We start from the raw sequence: 19658 nt of genomic DNA on the forward strand, positions 1-19658 counted from the left end.
GGCCCATTATTCAATATGGAGGACCATGTGGGCCCATTATACTGTATGGAGGATTATGTGGGGCCCATTATACCGCATGGAGGACTATGTGGGGCCTATTATTCTGTATGGAGGACTTTGTGGGGCCCATTATTCTGTATGGAGGACTATGTGTGGCCATTATATTGTTTTAAGGACTATATGGGGCCATTATATTGTAGGGAAACCTATGAGGCGCCATTATACTGTTTGGACTACTATGTGTGGCCATTATTCTGTATGCAGGATTATGTGGGGCCATTATACTATATTAAGGACTATGTGGGGTCATTATACTGTATGGAAACCTATGTGGGGCCATTATACTGTATGGAGGACTATGTGGGGCCATTATTCTGTATGGAGGAATATGGGGGGGGCATTATTCTGTATGGAGGACTATGTGGGGACATTATTCTGTATGGAGGACTATTTGGGGCCATTATACTGTATGGAGGACTATGCAGGGACATTATTATGTATTGAGGACTATGTGGGGCCCATTATACTGTATGGAGGCCTACGTGGGGCCCATTATACTGTATAGAGGACTATGTTGCGCCCATTATTCTGTATGGAGGACTATGTGGGGCCCATTATTCTGTATGGAGGAATATGGGGGGCCATCATTTTGCATGGAGGACTATGTGGGGCCATTATTCTGTATGGAGGACTTTGTGGGGACATTATTCTGTATGGAGGACTATGTGGGGCCCATTATTCTGTATGGATGACTATGTGTGGCCCATTATACTATATAGAAAGCTATGTGGGGCCCATTATACTGTATGGAGGACTTTGTGGGGCCTATTATACTGTATTGAGGACAATGTAGGGCCCATTATTCTGTATGGAGGACTATGTGGGGCCTATTATTTTATATAGACAGCTATGTGGGGCCATTATACTGTTTGGATGACTATGTGGGGCTATTATTCTGTATGGAGGACTATGTGGGGCCATTATATTGTATTAAGGACTATATGGGGCCATTATACTTTATGGAGACTTATGTGGAGCCATTATACTGTATGAAGGACTATGTGGGGCAATTATACTTCATAGAAACCTATATGGGGCCCATTATTCTGTATGGAGGACTATGTGGGGCCTATTATCTTATATAGAAAGCTATGTGGGGCTATTATACTGTTTGGAGGACTATGTGTGGCCATTATTCTGTATGGAGGACTATGTGGGGCCATTATATTGTATTAAGGACTATATGGGGCCATTATACTTTATGGAAACTTATGTGGAGCCATTATACTGTATGGAGTACAATGTGGGGCAATTATACTGCATGGAAACCTAAATGGGGCCCATTATTCTGTATGGAGGACTATGTGAGGCCATTATACTGTGTGGAGGACTATATTGGGCCCATTATACTGTATGGAGGACTATGTGAGGCCCATTATACTGCATGGAAGTCTATGTGGGGCCCAATATTCTGTATGGAGGACTATATTGGGCCCATTATACTGTATGGAGGACTATGTGTGGCCCATTATTCTGTATGTAAGTCTATGTGGGGTCCAATATTCTGTATGGAGGACTATGTGAAGCCATTATAATGTATGGAGGACTATATTGGGCCCATTATACTGTATGGAGGACTATGTGAGGCCCATTATACTGTATGGAAGTCTATGTAGGGCCCAATATTCTGTATGGAGGACTATATTGGGCCCATTATACTGTATGGAGGACTATGTGTGGCCCATTATTCTGTATGTAAGTCTATGTGGGGTCCAATATTCTGTATGGAGGACTTTGTGGGGCCCATTATTCTGCATGGGGGACTATGTGGGGCCATTATACTGTATAGAAAGCTATGTGGGGCCATTATACTGTTTGGAGGACTATGTGGGGCCATTATTCTGTATGCAGGACTATGTGGGGCCATTATATTGTATTAAGGACTATATGGGGCCATTATACTATATGGAAACTTAAGTGGAGCCATTATTCTGTATGGAGGACTATGTGGGGCCATTATACTGTATGGAGGACTATATTGGGCCTATTATACTGTATGGAGGACTATGTGAGGCCCATTATACTGTATGGAAGTCTATGTGGGGCCATTATACAGTATGGAGGACTATATTGTGCCCATTATGCTGTATGGAGGACTATGTGTGGCCCATTACTCTGTATGTAAGTCTATGTTGGGCCCATTATTCTGTATGGAGGACTATGTGGGGCCATTATTCTGTATGGAGGACTATGTGGGAACCATTATTCTGTTTAGAAAGCTATGTGGGGCCCATTATACTGTGTGGAGGACTTTCTGGGCTCTATTACACTGTATGGAGGACTATGTAGAGTCCATTATTCTGTATGGAGGACTATGTGAGGCCATTATACTGTGTGGAGGACTATATTGGGCCCATTATACTGTATGGAGGACTATGTGAGGCCCATTATACTGCATGGAAGTCTATGTGGGGCCCAATATTCTGTATGGAGGACTATATTGGGCCCATTATACTGCATGGAGGACTATGTGTGGCCCATTATTCTGTATGTAAGTCTATGTGGGGTCCAATATTCTGTATGGAGGACTATGTGAAGCCATTATACTGTATGGAGGACTATATTGGGCCCATTATACTGTATGGAGGACTATGTGAGGCCCATTATACTGTATGGAAGTCTATGTAGTGCCCAATATTCTGTATGGAGGACTATATTGGGCCCATTATACTGTATGGAGGACTATGTGTGGCCCATTATTCTGTATGTAAGTCTATGTGGGGTCCAATATTCTGTATGGAGGACTATGTGGGGCCATTATACTATTTTAAGGACTATATGGGGCCATTATACTGTATGGAAACCTATGTGGGGCCATTATACTGTGTGGAGGACTATGTGGGGCCGTTATTATGTATGGAGGGATATGGAAGGCCATTATTCTGTATGGAGGACTATGTGGGGGGCCCACTATACGGTATACTGGTTGGCCTATGACTTTGTCCAAGTTTTTCATTATGGCCCTCTGTGTGATGAGTTTGACATCCCTGATCTAGATCATGAGAAAGATAATTCACATCACAGAAGGGCAGGTTTGGAGTAACAGAAATGCCATGAATTTAATAGGCGGAATATAGGCTGCTATGAACGGCGGCTGACATTTAAATCCATCCTTGCACACAATTTCATTTTTGCATATGATTAGTGGTGTAACTTGGATCTCATGGGTCCCAATGCAAAAGATCCAATGGGGCCCCCAATGATTGCAAGTCTTTAATAGAATTTTTTTTTATATAGGAAAAAGGGACTTTTTGGGCTCCAGGGCCCAGGTGTGATTGCAACCACTGCACCTATTGTAGCTACTCCCCCGCATATGATGTCATTTTAAGTGGGCAAGTTTTTAAGAGGAAGATGTTTCAGGTAATGCTACTTTTCAAAGCATTTTTGGATCATTTCCTAAAGAGTTTTGCGTCGTGTGACTGCCAGCGCATTTGAGGCGTATTTTTTACTGCCATTTTCTGGACTTTTTTTACTCCATTCAACAATGAAGGAACAGGTAGAGTTTTTTTTGAAGCAAAACAATGTGACAACTCTCAAAATAAAACATCAGGGCGTCTTTCAGGTGTCTATTGAGCTCAGTTGTGGATTTTTATCATTTTTGTTGCAACGTTGGTATGAAACGTTTTCAGGTTTCGTTTCTATTTTGTTATATGTTTGTGGATGTCTTAGTTTTGATTATCATGTTTTGTATTTTTATAAAAAAAAAAAAAAAAGATCCCGGCGTCCATTGAGGTTTCCCATTGATGCCTGAAGAATGGTTGAGTCCCTTTTAACTGTTTAGCATCTTTGGAAACCTAAAGCGATTAATCGCTCAAAAGACTGAACATGTGAACAGCACTTCGTTTTTACATAGAAATGTATATGTTCATTCTTTGGAGTGTCTAGTTAGCACTTTTTCAGATAGATTTTGAAGCAGATCCACCTGGAAAAAAAACATGCATGCTTACTCTTAGGCCACATTCACATGTTGAGTATTTGGTCAGTATTTTACCTCAGTATTTGTAAGCTAAAACCATGAGAGGAACAATCAGAGGAAAAGTATAATAGAAACACGTCACCACTTCTGTATTTATCACCCACTCCTGGTTTTCGCTTACAAATACTGATGTAAAATACTGACCAAATACTGAACAAGTGATCGTGGCCTATAGGATCCAAAATCTTGTTCTCATTAGTTTCTTAATTTATTTTCACATTGGTTAGAGCTCTGTTTTTGTGGAGTTTTTGGCCCCAATTAACATATGTCTAATAAATAATTACTTGATTTGCATTAATCGCTCGGAACCTTTCATGTACCAAGGGAAAAATAATTATCTTTAAAGGTGCTGTTCATCCAGATTAGGAAAACATAGCTGTATACTTTTAAACAGCACCACACCTGTCTATAGGTTGGCACCAGGTATGCATCTCAGCAATCAATTCACTCCCAGAAGTGATAGGGATTAGGAATAGCTATCATCAGTTTGTGACTGCCCTTTTGACTTAAGAAAACAATGGGCAGCCACAAATTGGTGATGTTACTAAATAGCCCCTATTTCCAAAAATCAGTAACATCATTAGAGCGGTTAATGAATGGTAACTGCTTTAGTTGAAACCGCAAGATCTCATGATAAGGCACACGGTCGTTGATTTTCCCATGCGAGAGAATTGGGCCGATTATGCTAATGAGATTGAGAGAAATTCGGTCAGAGTTTGATCCAAGTGTCATCTTAGTGTGATCCTATTCTCTCACATGAGAAAATCGTATCACTGGTGCGGAGAAGACGGAGAACTAAATTTCTTCATATTCTCCATTGTCCCTGTTCACGGATGTTGGACTGCATTCGGTTGAGTGCAGTCCGATGTTTCACACGCGCCCATAGACTTGTATAGGTGTGCGTGATCCAATTATCAGATGCACTCGCAGATCTGAGCTGTCCCGTACAGTGGTGTACCGCCAATGGCGGCAGGCCACACGACTGCTATGAAGCCTGTAAGCCAGAGGCCCGGTGTCAGCGCCCGCATCGGGCCCACCTTCCCATATTGGGCCCCTCCTCTGGCCAGACAGCACCGCCTCGCATTCAACTGTATCAGCAGAGTGTATTATACGGTGTGGAGGACTGAGGAGAGTGCATTATACTCTGTTGAGGACCATTGGGAGTGTATTATACTCTGTGGAGGACCATGGGGAGTGCGTTATACTTTGTGGAGGACCATGGGGAGTGCATTATACTGTGTGCAGGACCACGGGGAGTGCATTATACTGTGTGCAGGAACATGGGAAGTGCATTATATTCTGTGGAGGATCATGGGGGTGCATTATATTCTGTGGAGGACCATGGGGAGTGCATTATACTCTGCTGAGGACCATGGGGAGTGCATTTTACCCTGTGGAGGACCATGGGGAGTACATTATAATATTTGGAGGGCTATGTCGGGGGCCATTATACTGTATGCAAGTAATTATACAGTGTGGAGGGCTGCATGGGGGCCATTATACTGTTTTAAGGGCTAGTGCGGGCCATTATACAGTGTTGAGAGGTGTGGGGCCATTATACTGTATGTAGGCCCATTATACTGCATGGAGAGCAGTGTGGGGGTCACAGTTGGGGGATTATACTGTGTTGGGGTCAGCATACTTTGCCTTGGGAGTAGAGGTGGGGTACAGTAGGGTCACTATACTGTGTATGTAGAGGCTAATGTGGAGGAATTCACCATGGGGGTATCATACTGTGTTTGGGGGACACTTTTGTTGGCATCATAGTTTATAGGGGCAATGAAAGATGGATCAGGGACTTCAGCAGGAGAAAAATTACTATGTAAAGGCTGGAAAGTTGTGAGATATGCTCTTCTGTGACACCGACAAATATATATATATTTTTTTGGGGGGGGGGCCAATTAAAACTTCTGCTATGGGGCACCATGATTTCTATGTACGCCCTTGGCCCCGTAGAATAACATTGATCCGAGTGCTATTCGATAAAACATTGAATAGCCCTGTTAAACGCCCATGTGAGTGAGCCCTAACACACAAGATCTCGCTCTTTCACTGCAATATGGTTGTAGGATCCTGATCTGTATGCTGAGATACCATATTTGAAAATTAGACATGGATTTTACTAGCAAGTTCCTTTAGGGGATCATTTGCATTTTTGGTAATAAGTCATATATAATAAAATCATCAGTCTGTGGCTGCCCATTGCTTTCCTCAATAAAAAAGACAGCCATATATTGGTGATAACTGCAATACCACATACAACCTGTGGACAGATGTGGCGCTGTTTAAAATTAATTTTCTTATTCTCTAGAACGCCTGTAACTGTAATATTTTTCAGGTTGTATCATATGCAAGTTCTAAGGCCATAGCTTTAAAAAATAAACGTTCTCACCAGGTGAGAACAAGACAGACAGGAAGAATTTGAGCAGAAGATTACAAATGACGTGTGCGCAGAACTCACTAGTAAACGTGATGTTGAATCCTCGCTTTTCAGTGGAATGGTCAGTCTGGAACTCCAATCTTAAAACGTGACCACTGCTGGTCAATGAAGGTGGCACTTGGTTCCCTGAGAAAGTTCCCAGGACAGGCGACTCTGGAGATCCTCCATCTTTTACTGCCAGGAAGTCAAACTGCGGTTCCACATCAAAGTCATTGAAAGCCAAATGGATGCGACTCTCCGGCTTAGCTATGATTAGCCACACGCAGTGCAAGTGGTTGCTGTATTCTTCTGGGTAGTTTGGAGACAGAACGTTCCCAGATGGGGTGGTGAAATTAAAGAAGCACGAAACTGTAGGAAATCAAACAGTAGCAAACAAAGTAAAAAATACATTGTTAATAATTTAATATCTGCAAGCTATATCTCAGTAGATCGACAAGCAATTATATTCAAAAGTTTTTAATTGATATTATACCTAGCAGATAAAGTGTGTGCCGATTGTCAGAAGACATGTCAAAATAATGCGTCATCATAGGAGCCGGGACATTGCCAAATTGTCATTTTTACCTATTTTTCGTTTTTCCACACACTATCACATTTTTTAACATAGGATTCAGTTAGCTAGGTATAATTGTTCAATTATTGAAAATATTAAATAATTGAACAGAAAATGATACTCCCCAGGTAAGATTGCTAAACACTGAAATAATGTGAACTATTTACTCCTTAAATATAGCTAATATTTCTTATTTTAACATTTATCATAGTATGGCTGTGTTCACAAGACCGTAGTGTTGTCCATGGAAAATACTGACCCCAAGGACAGCACACGTACCAATGTTATTCAGTTGGGATGTTCAGATCATAGATTTTTCACACGGATGAAAAAAATCTCAGCATGCACTAGTGTCTTCCGTATTCGTCAAGTCTATAGGTGCCCAAATAAAACTGAATCCCATCCAGATCATCCGATACATTGCCGTTATTAACCTAGGAATCTGTTTTTGGTTTTGTACATTTTATTCACTGCTGATGTGTAAAAACGGATGACAATACAGATGAAAAATTTCTGGTTGAAAAATCAGACAATTTTTTATACGTTTGTGTCATCTTAGCCTAAAGAAAAAAAAAATCCAAATTATTATTTTTTTTTTATGTAATCCTATGCACACTGTATTAGGGCAAAGCATTTGGCCTATACATCTGGAAATGTTCTTGCCATTCCAATAGAGTTCTATTAGACTTATGCCAAGGTTCTGTCATTCTGGCATCCGTTTGACCTGTATACATTGGTATATATAGTTGTCCTAACTGTATAGAAAATAGTTGATTATGTGTCTGAGTGCAACTATATGCAATGGCAGCCATAAGTAACGGTATACGCTTTCAATGGCACTTTTCAAGAGTCTCTGTCAAATATAATGCGCAGTGTGAACCTAGTCTAAATTATATTTAATGGTGCTGTTTTTATTTAAGAATTTTATTTCTTCCTAAGTCAATATATTAAAATATTTCTCTCTTTCAGCTGTTCTCTATCTCTTATTATTGATTGATTCCATACCTGTTACTTAAGACAGGTGTAGACAAGCATATATTTTGTCATCCGAGAAAATCGGAAGAATTATACTAAATCACACTCTGATCAGACGCTGATTAGAGTTTGATCAAAGTGTGCTCCGATTCTCTCAGATTTCTCCATCTTCTCCATTGTGTCAGTCCGTGGAAATTGGACTGCACTCAGATGTCATCCGAGTGCAGTCCAATGGTTTCTACAAACTCATTAATTTGCATGGCCGAGTGCGATCTGAATATCGGATCATACTTGGGCATCCAGCGATTTTTTTTTCAAGGAAAAAATCGGACATGTGCACAGCCCCATAGCATAAAATTGGTCCAAGTGCGATCTGATGTTCTGTCGGATCACGCTCGGACTGGTAAGACGGTCGTCTGCACCTGCCCTTATGTAGACCTTTAAAGCTTAGGTTGTGCAACATAGAAAGGTGAGTTGCTTTGGAAGTCCCAAGCATTTAGGGAAGTGAACAGTGGGTAGACTTACTTTATAAAATAATGCATTTTACTACTGAATATTATGGTATTACAATTTCGGCTTTAGTTCTGAATATTATAATTTGTGCTAGATCTGAATATTACAATATGACAATTTATGCTTTAGTTCTGAATATTCCAATATTATAATTTGCTTGCAGACTATCCGATAACCTAACCCTTTAACTGCATACAATATTTGCTATGAGAGAGAAATAAAAGGGGTTTTTTTGGACGGGATGGGATGGTTCCTAATTATTTTGATATACAAAAAAATACAGACCAATCTACTTCTGAGGAGTATGATTTTCCCATCAATAATACATTACACACAGGACTGTATATGATAATAGGAAATCATACAATTACAATATTACTCTAGATTTTTGCCTTTCCATTTTCTATAAAGCAATTGATGAAATACAGTATAAATTGCTTATCCATCTCTTAATCCAGTCCAAGCCAGTCATGTAAAAAGTGTCCATCTGTATAAATTTGACTTTTCATTCATCTTCATGAAATCAAATGTATTCAGTTGTAAGAAATAAATACTGTGAAGTCTGTATAAAATGTAGAAAGGCTTAAAATAAAGTTGTTTTTTATTTTATTTGATAGGAAGGCGAGCATGCGATGTGCTGTGGGATATAATGGCATGCAGAGTGGCAGAATGACATGCATAGCAATAAGAAGTCATGCCGAGCAAAGTACAGTACTGACCAGCATAGCAGTGTGTAGTGATAATATCCAATGTGTAATCATGGGACTGGGACTAGACCACAGAGCCCTCTGCAGCGCTCCAATCTTGGTGTGACCTCTAGATTGAATGGCTTTCTGAGGCAGCGCAACAGACTAATTCTTTATGATTATTACTTTTTTTTGTCACTCATCATTTCATAGGAAGGTAGTGCTGGCTCGGCAGCATCCATTAGCATATTAGTTCTGTGTGACACAGTTGATCTTTAATTGGTCGCATGATGCAGTCACATTGACCTTCCTGCACCCTTTTCACCACTTACTTGTTAAGTAAACCCATCTCATGCCAATGTTTCCACAGCAGGGGATGCTTTAATGCGTTGTTTTCCCATCATAGTAACCTATTGCTATATTCTTCGGAATATGATATTATTTCTGAGTTTATTTATCAGATCCCTGCATTTAAAGGAGTATTCTTAAGTTTGAAAGTTACCTCCTTTCCACTGGAAAGAGGATAACTTTCTGATAGCTGGGGCTCGGCCACAGTGGCCCCCAGTGATCTTGAGAACCATGCTGAATGGAGCGGATGTCGATCATGGGATAGGAGCTAACGTTCAGATTGCTGGGGGTCCAATCGTTGTGGTTCCTGGTCATCTTGAGAACCATGGGTCTGAAAATCCCTGGCTGAAAGGAGTGATGGTCGATCACGGGATAAGAGTTAACTTTCAGATAGCTGGAGATCCAACCATCGTGGCCTAAGTCATCCTGAGAGCCGTGGCTCTGAAAATTCCTGGTTGAATGGAGCAGAGGTCGATCATGGGATAGGTGATAACTTACAGCTTGCTGGGGGTCTGACCGTCATGGACCCCAGTCATCCTGAGAACCATGGCTCTGATAAGCCATGACTGAATGGAGCGGAGGTCAATGACGGGATAAGAACTAACTTTCTGACTGCTGAAGATCGGACCATTGTGGCCACAGTCATCCTGAGAATCATGACTCTGAAAAGCCCTGGCTGAATGGAGCAGAGGTGGATCATGGGATAGGAGCTAACTTTCAACTTGCTGGGGGTCTGACCATCGGGGACCCCAGTCATCCTAAGAACCATGGCTCTGAAAAGCCCTGGCTGCAAGGAGCAGAGGTTTATCACTTCATAGAGCTAACTTTCAGATCACTGGGGGTCCGACTGCCGTGGCCCTCAGCAATTCTGAGAATCGGGTCTCTGAAGAGCCCTGGCTGAATGTAGCAGAGGTCAATATGTGCACTGCTGCTCCATTCATTCTAATGTGGTGCCAATGACCAGCCAAGCACACCACTCAGATATCTCCAGCCCTCCTATTAAGAGTGATGGAATGGCAATGCGCATGATCGACAACTGCTCCATTCAGCCGGGACTATTCGGAGCCCCCGTTCTTAGGATCGTTGAGGGCCATCCAGTAATTGGAAAGTTCCTTACTATTCCATCACTTTCAAACTTGAGTATACCACTTTAAGGTATAATTTAAAAGGTTGTAATAGCAGGTTACTAATAGTAAAATTAAAAATAAAAAAGGAAATAATAAAAATAATGCACATAAGTAAAGTTACAAACAAGGGGGTAATGGATGACTAAAAAAGATGTTTCTGGTTCTATTATAACTTTCCTATTAGCAGTAAGGGAGGTAATCACATCATCTCACAGAGCCAACAGTTTATTAATCCTAGCAACCTTATATATGCTTTTGTATATGGATTAAAATAGTTAAACATTTTCCTAAATATTTTTAAAGTGATGCATTAGTCCCAACTACTGAATTCCTGTCCTTATGCCCTATGATTCTCTGGAGGACTCAGCTCATTTATGCAATACGTTTTTATTTTTATTATTTGAAGTGGATGTTATGTAATATAAATGTTTAGCAGTCTACAGCTTCCAATGGTCACACCACGGCAACCAGCTGAACGCGACGGCAGCTGTGGTATGGAAGTCGGTTGTCCAGTTAGGACAACCAATCTGATACCTAATATTTCCATTTCTTTGGTTACCCTACATTAGATCCATATATTTAGCTTTCTGTAAAGGGGATGTCTCCTTTCCAATATGGAGCCATATAAATGTTTTGGAGGATTCCTTACCTCAGTTCACATTTCAAAGTAGACCCTAATAGCTACGTTCCTAAAACACTCAAGATCCATCATTTTTAGCTCTCTGGTTCAAACTTTTCCCCTAACCCTTGTGAATCGAACCTAACAAATTACAGCAAAGCTTTCATTTTTCCAAAGCAGCTTTAGAAGTGAAATCTGTGCTGTAACTACTATGTAAACCAAGAAAATGTTACTGAAAGATAATTTTGAAAAAACCTGTCCCAAAACCTAATAATAACTAACCAAGGCTAGAGCTCAAAAGCAGGGAGAGTATACAGTAAAACAGTATTGCCCCAGAGCAGCTCTGTTAGACCTGGATCATCAATATATTACATATTTGGCCAATCATCTCAACATTAGAGTTGTATCGGATCGATTTACAGGACCAAATTTATTGGCCATGTCAATAATTTGTGGTTCAGCACTGAAAACCTCGCCTTACCCGACGGCTTCTGCGGGTCTCTTCTTTGGATTATGCCAGCCGGCTAATCAAGAGTCGTGGATCCCGTCAGGTCTCCTATCCAGCTGCCACAGATTACTGACATGACCAATGGACCTGGTTCTGTGAATTGATTGGAACCAACTTATTCTTTTTAAAGGATAAATAAGATGCCTACTAACCTAGATAATGGGTGTGATGAGTGATTCACTAATACTGGTTCACCTTCCTACAAGTGCACAAGTCTATTACACTAGTGTATCCTGGACTATATTCCTCAAGAATGCATAGACTATGGCACAGGCTTCAAACAAAGCTAAATCCGACCTGCCGCTGTTTTATACCACTTTAATCACTAGAGAGACTAAACAAAATGCATACAACATGACTGAAGACCTACCCACTTCTATAGACACAGCGGTGCTTCTCAAAGACGGTATTTGGTCAGAACAGCATATATTTAGGGCATTTGTGCCAGAAAACTGATGTAAATGCATTTATAAAGCTCTTTATTAAAGAAGCACTCTTCCTCCCATCAATGTTTTTATCCTCTTAATATATTGCAATCATCATATTATACAGCACTGTGTACTTACAATTGTTCATTTTGACTTTCTACCCAATTCATACTTCTCTTTTCCATTAGGTCTATGACATCACGTAATTTAAAACGAATTAGCTGAATTCTTCAAAACTCTATGTAGGAACAGGAAGTCTCTTTTCCCTGCATGAGTCAGCATTAGAAATACAATTCTATATCACTGACAAAAGGAAGCAAGGAAGAAAGATGAAAGCAAGGGGAGTGGGAGCAGCTGGGTCAGGAGATGCAGTGATGTAGAATAGTACTTCTAATGATGACTCATGCAGGGAAAAGTGACTTCCTGTTTCTACAAAAGAAGGATTCAGCTAGTCTGTTTTTAATCATGTGATGTCATAGACCTAATGGAAAAGAGAAGAATTAACAGGGTGTAAGGGCAAATGAGCAATTGTAAGTACACAGTGCTGTATAATAAGATGACTGCAATATATTAAGAGGATAAAAAATTTGATGGGAGGAGTGCTTCTCTAAGTCTGTATTAGGTTTAAACACAGTATTAAATTGGTGATTGCAACATTATAGAAGTCCCACAGTCATTAAATAATAGATTCTCACTCATAGCGTTCGTTCACACTAGCGAATAGCATCCGATGATTCTCTTGGGCGAGAGAATTGAATGCTATATGCAAATAACCCTCTGCTCCAACTCTGCTGCGAGCGTGAGTCGAGTGTCATTTTACTGTGATCCGATTCTCTCGCACGCGAGAATCGGATCACAAGTTGGAGAAGATGGAGAACTTAATTTCTCCATCTTCTCCATTGTGTGAGTCTGCGTATATCGGACTGCGCTCATATGACATCCAAGTGTAGTCCAATGTTTTGCACGCACCCATAGACTTATATGGGGTGCGCGACGTCCGATATACGCTGCCAATCGCAGCATGCAGCAATTTTTTTTCTCATGCCAACTCGGCATATGGAAAAAAAACACTAGTTGGCACTGCTCCATAGTATAACATTGGAGTGAGTGCTAGCCGATGAAACGTAGAACTCATCAGCTAATCACCAGTGTGAATGAACTCATATACTGCTTTTCTGCAGCAAGTCCACCGTATGTAAAGTTACGGCTAAATAATACCGCAGGTCTATAGATAAAAAAAAAATAACATTTTGAAAGCTCTAAAAGTTATTTTTCAATATGCACTAGAACATAGAATTCTGACGTTGTATGTGTTACCATGGATACGGTATATTATCATATTTTCCGTGCACTCGTTTTTAAACTCCAGTCCAGTGACATTGAGTCAGTGACCTCAGAATGCCCTTGGAAATGACGAAGCAGAAACAATTGGGACACAAATATCATGTCAGGATAAATACCGCATGTTTTAAAAACTTGTTGGAGTTGAAAAGGTTGCCGCCAGGTTGGGAAGAAACATATTCTTACATGAGTAATGTTTTAGCAAAAAGCTAAAATGCATTGAGGCATATGTAAAAGGCTAGAAAATGTTTAATCCATAGGGGGGATATTTCACATAAGCCCACAACAGCTATTTCTGTTTAAAACTCATCTTGAGTTATCTCGAGCCAAGAGGAAAGGTAAGGTCGGCCACATCTACAGTCATGGCCAAAAGTATTGAGAATGAGACAAATAGTAATTTTTCCAAAGTTTACTGCTTCATTTTTTGTAATGGCAATTTGCATATACTCCTGAATGTCAAAGAGTGATCAGCTTAACAGCAATTACTGTACTTGCAAAGTCAATATTTGCCCAGAAAATGAACTTTAACCCCCAAAACACATTTCAACATCATTGCAGTCCTGCCTTAAAAGGAGCAGCTAACATCGTTTTAGTGATTGATCCATTAACACAGGTGTGGGTGTTGATGAGGACAGGGCTGGCGATCAATCAGTCATGATTAAGTAAGAATGACATCACTGGACACTTTAAAAGGAGGCTGGTTCTTGGTATCATTGTTTCTCTTCAGTTAACCATGGTTATCTCTAAAGAAACACGTGCAGCCATCATTGCACTGCACAAAAATGGCCTAACAGGGAAGAGTATCGCAGCTACAAAGATTGCACCTCAGTCAACAATCTATCGCATCATCAAGAACTTCAAGGAGAGAGCTTCCATTGTTGTCAAAAAGGCTCCAGGGCGCCCAAGAAAGACCAGCAAGCGCCAGGACCGTATCTTAAAACTGTTTCAGCTGCGGGATCGGACTACCAGCAGTGCCGAGCTTGTTCAGGAATGGCAGCAGGCTGGTGTGAGTGCTTCTGCACGCACTGTGAGGCGGAGACTCTTTGAGCAAGGGCTGGTTTCAAGGAGGGCAGCAAAGAAGCCACTTCTCTCCAGAAAAAACATCAGGGACCGACTGATATTCTGCAAAAGGTACAGGGAGTGGACTGCTGAGGACTGGGGCAAAGTCATTTTCTCTGATGAATCCCCTTTTCGATTGTTTGGGACATCTGGAAAACAGCTTATTCGGAGAAGAAGAGGTGAGCGCTACCACCAGTCTTGTCTCATGCCAACTGTAAAGCATCCTGAAACCATTCATGTGTGGGGTTGCTTCTCAGCCAAGGGAATTGGCTCACTCACAGTCTTACCTAAAAACACAGCCATGAATAAAGAATGGTACCAGAATGTCCTCCAAGAGCAACTTCTCCCAACCGTCCAAGAGCAGTTTGGCGCCCAACAATGCCTTTTCCAGCATGATGGAGCACCTTGCCATAAAGCAAAGGTGATAACTAAATGGCTCATGGAACAAAACATAGAGATTTTGGGTTTATGGCCTGGAAACTCCCCAGATCCTAATCCCATTGAGAACTTGTGGTCAATCATCAAGAGACGGGTGGACAAACAAAAACCAACAAATTCTGGCAAAATGCAAGCATTGATTATGCAAGAATGGATTGCTATCAGTCAGGATTTGGTCCAAAAGTTGATTGAGAGCATGCCAGGGAGAATTACAGAGGTCTTGAAGAAGAAGGGGCAACACTGTAAATATTGACTTGCTGCATTAACTCATTCTAACTGTCAATATAACCTATTGGTACTCATAATATGATTGCAATTATATTTCTGTACGTGATATAAACATCAGACAAACACTAATAAAAACCAGAGGCCAGCAGATCATGTGAAAATATAATTTTGGTGTCATTCTCAAAACTTTTGGCCATGACTGTACACATCGGGGCGGTTAGATAATTCGGCAATATAACTTCTGGTTGCTTCCTTTTTTGATAATTTTTCCTCATTCTTTTGAGAAGGGTGGGCACCCCAATTTTAAATCATTATGTCTTCTCAATGTCATGTTTAACATATAAAATAAAACAAAAAAAAAACAATTAATTAATGACAATTCTCTTTTAAATTTTCCTTATTCAGCTTTAAAAGTGTTGTACGAAATTTATAAGATATCAGCTATTAATTAGGTAGGGGATAACTTAATGATCGCTGGGGGTCTGACTGCTGGCACATCCACCAGTCCCAAAAATGTGGCCCTGCAGAGCCCCATCAGAATGGAGTTTCCAGGAGCAGTAATTAGCTATCTCCATCAGTCCTACAATCAATAACTGCAGCGGATATCCACATGTTTGACCTCTGCATATTTGATGGGGCTCTGCAAAGCCATATTCCTAGAATCAGTGAGGGTCCCAGTAGTCAGATCCCCGGCCATCAATAAGTAATCCCCTAACCGGTTGATAGTGGATGACATAAACTTGGTACTAGCCCTATAAAGAGTTTGATCAATTTGCCATTTTTAAAGGCCATTTTAAAAACAACCAGATCAATTATAATTTGCAGACTGGCCACTATGATAAAGTGTGCAATTTACGTGCAGCGCCACCAGAGTACAGATAAAGGCCGGGGTCATAGGGCCGTATATTCTCTCATGCAAGAGACTCGGGGCCAATCATGCAAATACTCTCGATTTGTCAGAGTTTGATCCGAGCGTCAGAGCATGGGTGCAGAGAAGACGGAGAAAGTAATTTCTCCATCTTCTCCATTACCTGTGTCTGCGGTAATCAAACTGCACTCGGATGACATCCGAGTTCTGTCCGATATTTCACACGCACCCATAGACTAGCACGGGTGCACGTGATCCAAATCTTGCGGCTAATAGTTTTCTCATGCCGAATCGGTATGAGAAAAAAATTGCAGATCTGCACTGCCCCATAGAATAACACTGGTCCGAGTGCTATCCAATTGTGTGAGCGAGCCCTTAGCATTAGATAGTTCCTATTGAATTCAATGGGCTTTTTGTAACACCATTTTATATACCAAGGTAGGAAACGTTACTTTTGAAGCTCTTTGCTCCAGCAACATGGTTGAAGTTACTCTCTTTTAACTTAAACTGTCCTATTGTGGCAATGAAATTGATTTTTCAAATTGAAGAGAGACCATTACCATTTAATGTTGTGTTTTTACATCACTGGTGCGTATTACAAAGCTTGATTTACTTGTAGATAATTAGTCTGCTCCCTTTGTTAGCCATATTGTATCAGTGGTATATTAATATTCTGAGTTTTCTCAAGTGCTTTATTCATCTCCTTTATACTCGAGGGCATGGTTCACTTGATTTTACATAGAACAAACAATATAATAAATAATAATCGGGAACAAATATGCCCCACTCCTTATTGTAATTTCCAGAAATCTGTTTTTAAGTTTGTAATTGCACCTATGAGACGAAAACAAAAGAGCTGATCTGGGCTCCAGACTACACCACTGATAACCCCAATTATAATGAAGCACAGTATTGCACACATATATACCATCAGCGATAATTTCATATAATAAGGCCTAAAGAAGGAAATCCCTTGCTACAGACTGTTTATAGCACAGATGTGTAGCATGTGGCTGTATGTGCCTGATTTCCTCATTGGGAAATCATTCTTCTAAGTCATTCTTCTTAGAGCTCATGCACATGATCATGGATCTGTAGATACGACATCTGTAGAAATCTATAGGTTTATACTATACCTCTGTATACATCCAATCTAATATACAGTTAGACATGTAGCATTTCTTAACACACAATGTCTTAACTATACCATCTCACAAAAAGATATCTTGATGGAGAAAACTGTAGCTGGACATTTAAAGGGAATCTGCCGGCAAGTTTTGCTATGTAATCTGAGATCAGCAGGACGTAGGGGTATAGCCCCTTATTCCAGCCATGTATTGCTCACTGGACTGCGGGGTGTAATTTGTGTGGAATCCCTGTTTTCTCTACTGTAGATGTGGCTATCAATGCTGATCTGTGTATACCTCCGCCCCCTGATTGGTTGCTTCCTGTGTACACTGTACATTGTCAGCAAGTTGTCAATCAATGGTGGGGGCGGTATTACACAGATTAGTCGCTTGACTAACCTGCACGTGAGAGTTAGTCATCTAGTGATGATCTCTTGCTGATAAAACATTGATTGTATTGAAGCTACAGCACACAGCCTAGTAAGTGACACATCCCTGAAATCAGGTTCTCTGCCTCTACATTATGCTGCTCTCAGATTAAACAACAAAAACCTGCTGACAGATTTCCTTTACAGCAGCACAAACATATAAAAAACAAAGGAAAAATCTGTTTTGTGCTTTTCTCACAAAGGACTCAAAGCGCAACACGTGAAGTTGAGTTACACATTTCTGCATCACAATATTTGTGCCATTTTTGGAAATGTTACATCTTTATACTGATTGATATGGAATATGTGAAAAAAAAAAATCATAGCAGGTTCCATGGCATTCTACAGATTTTTATGTTTTGGAAACAATACTTCCCGGAAAAAATATGGAAACAACATACAGTGAAATGTACGTCTCCATAATACAGAATTATTGAAAATACAGTAGAATCTCTTTGAACATAGCTTTACCCATAGTTACCCATACACTTTGGATATCTGTTGGCCGATACTTATTCCTCCCTCTCCACCCAATATACATCTACATTCACTTGCATGTATTTCCAATGTAGAGAGGGGAGTAAGTCGCTGCCAAACACCTCTGACGGAGGCTTTATCTTTCCTGGCAACAAAAGGAGTGGAATCCAACATGCCTGATCCTTCATTTTCCTAATATCATGTGTCGATGGTCCTTATACACATGACAATTGGTGGGTCAACCGACTTTGCCCTAATGTGTATGGAGCCTTTAGGCTTAGGCCACATGGAGAGAGCTACTGTAATAAATTTGCACTTTGGGAAAAATTTTGGTTGCTTTGCTTTATTCTTCATAGAAAAAATAAGGTTAAATAGGTGAAATATATTACTTAAAAAAAAAATTCCAACCTGTATTCCCAGATAAATAAGTGTGGCGTAGGCAATGACAAGCCCAATATAATAATAAAGACAAAGCGGTCGGTGTCAGGGAAGCTGCATTTTCCTTGAATGCTACATATATTATTTATTCAGGCAGTAACTGCAGTCAGGACACGGCACAGAATGAAAAGCTATTAATGGACTACAATGACAGGAAAATGAGGCCGAGATACGGCTGCTTTCCCAGAACGGAGGAGGCTGCCATCTTCCAGCTTCACACACGGCGGGCCCATCACACACTCAAGCATTGTCTTAGCTTCCTGAATGCAGAAAGCGATGCGCGTATCTCTGCTGCTCTCATTATCCAAATCAACTCCAACAGTGTCATACAGAAACATTATTAGACTTACCGCCGAGAATTCGCAAGTGAAGAATTTTTCAACGTACAAGACGAAAACAAATGAATTAAGCTCATCCACAATAAAATCCGAGCACAGAATAAAAACAAGTAGGAAATAACCCAGAAGAACTTTTCCCAGGCACCAGGGGCAGTGGCAGAAGATAATACAGCACGCAGTAACCAGAGGTATTATGAAAGGCTGCATGTTTTCCAGCAAAGTGATCAAAGAAAAATTACGCGTCTTATTTCTCAGTACCTATCTGATTACTTTATTTCCCTCTCTAGCTCTCAGGAGACTCGACTGAAATACTAGGGCCCAATGCATCAAAAACTCATTAGCTGTCATTAATTTTTAAAGAACTGTGGCATAGTTTTAATGTTGCCGCTGACTGTACTCTTCATACAATTCTCCTGGTTCCAAGCATTGATCTTATTTATGAATGAATAAGCTAATTCTTAACTGAATGTGGCAAAGAAGTGAGCTAAAGCTAGCCATGCAAAAAAAGTAGGGAGACAGCTATGCCCACTGACTCCCCCATAACAACTATCAGATGCTGCCAGACACCTTTTGGCGGTTGCTTTTCTCCAGGGGTAAAAAAGATTAGGCATACTGAAATACCACATGTCTGATCATCTTTTTGTACCCTGGATGCAACCATTGTAGCCCGTTAATTTGGGAAG

General features: G+C 40.6%; 1 protein-coding gene across 2 annotated transcripts in view; it reads right to left on the reverse strand.

Moving 5' to 3' along the window:
- The window catches only part of CSMD2 (CUB and Sushi multiple domains 2), a 1528443-nt gene that overhangs the window by 357312 nt on the left and 1151473 nt on the right, over positions 1-19658 (reverse strand). For both annotated transcript variants that reach the window (XM_073665735.1, XM_073665736.1), the window contains one exon: positions 6498-6824. In XM_073665735.1, coding sequence (XP_073521836.1) covers positions 6498-6824 — 327 coding nt within the window. The remainder of the gene's footprint in view (positions 1-6497; positions 6825-19658) is intronic.

The sequence above is a fragment of the Phyllobates terribilis genome, unplaced genomic scaffold (assembly GCF_046119375.1).
Source record: "Phyllobates terribilis strain yellow unplaced genomic scaffold, ASM4611937v1 Scaffold_2__4_contigs__length_985480577, whole genome shotgun sequence".
In the NCBI taxonomy this organism is placed as follows: Eukaryota; Metazoa; Chordata; class Amphibia; order Anura; family Dendrobatidae; genus Phyllobates; species Phyllobates terribilis.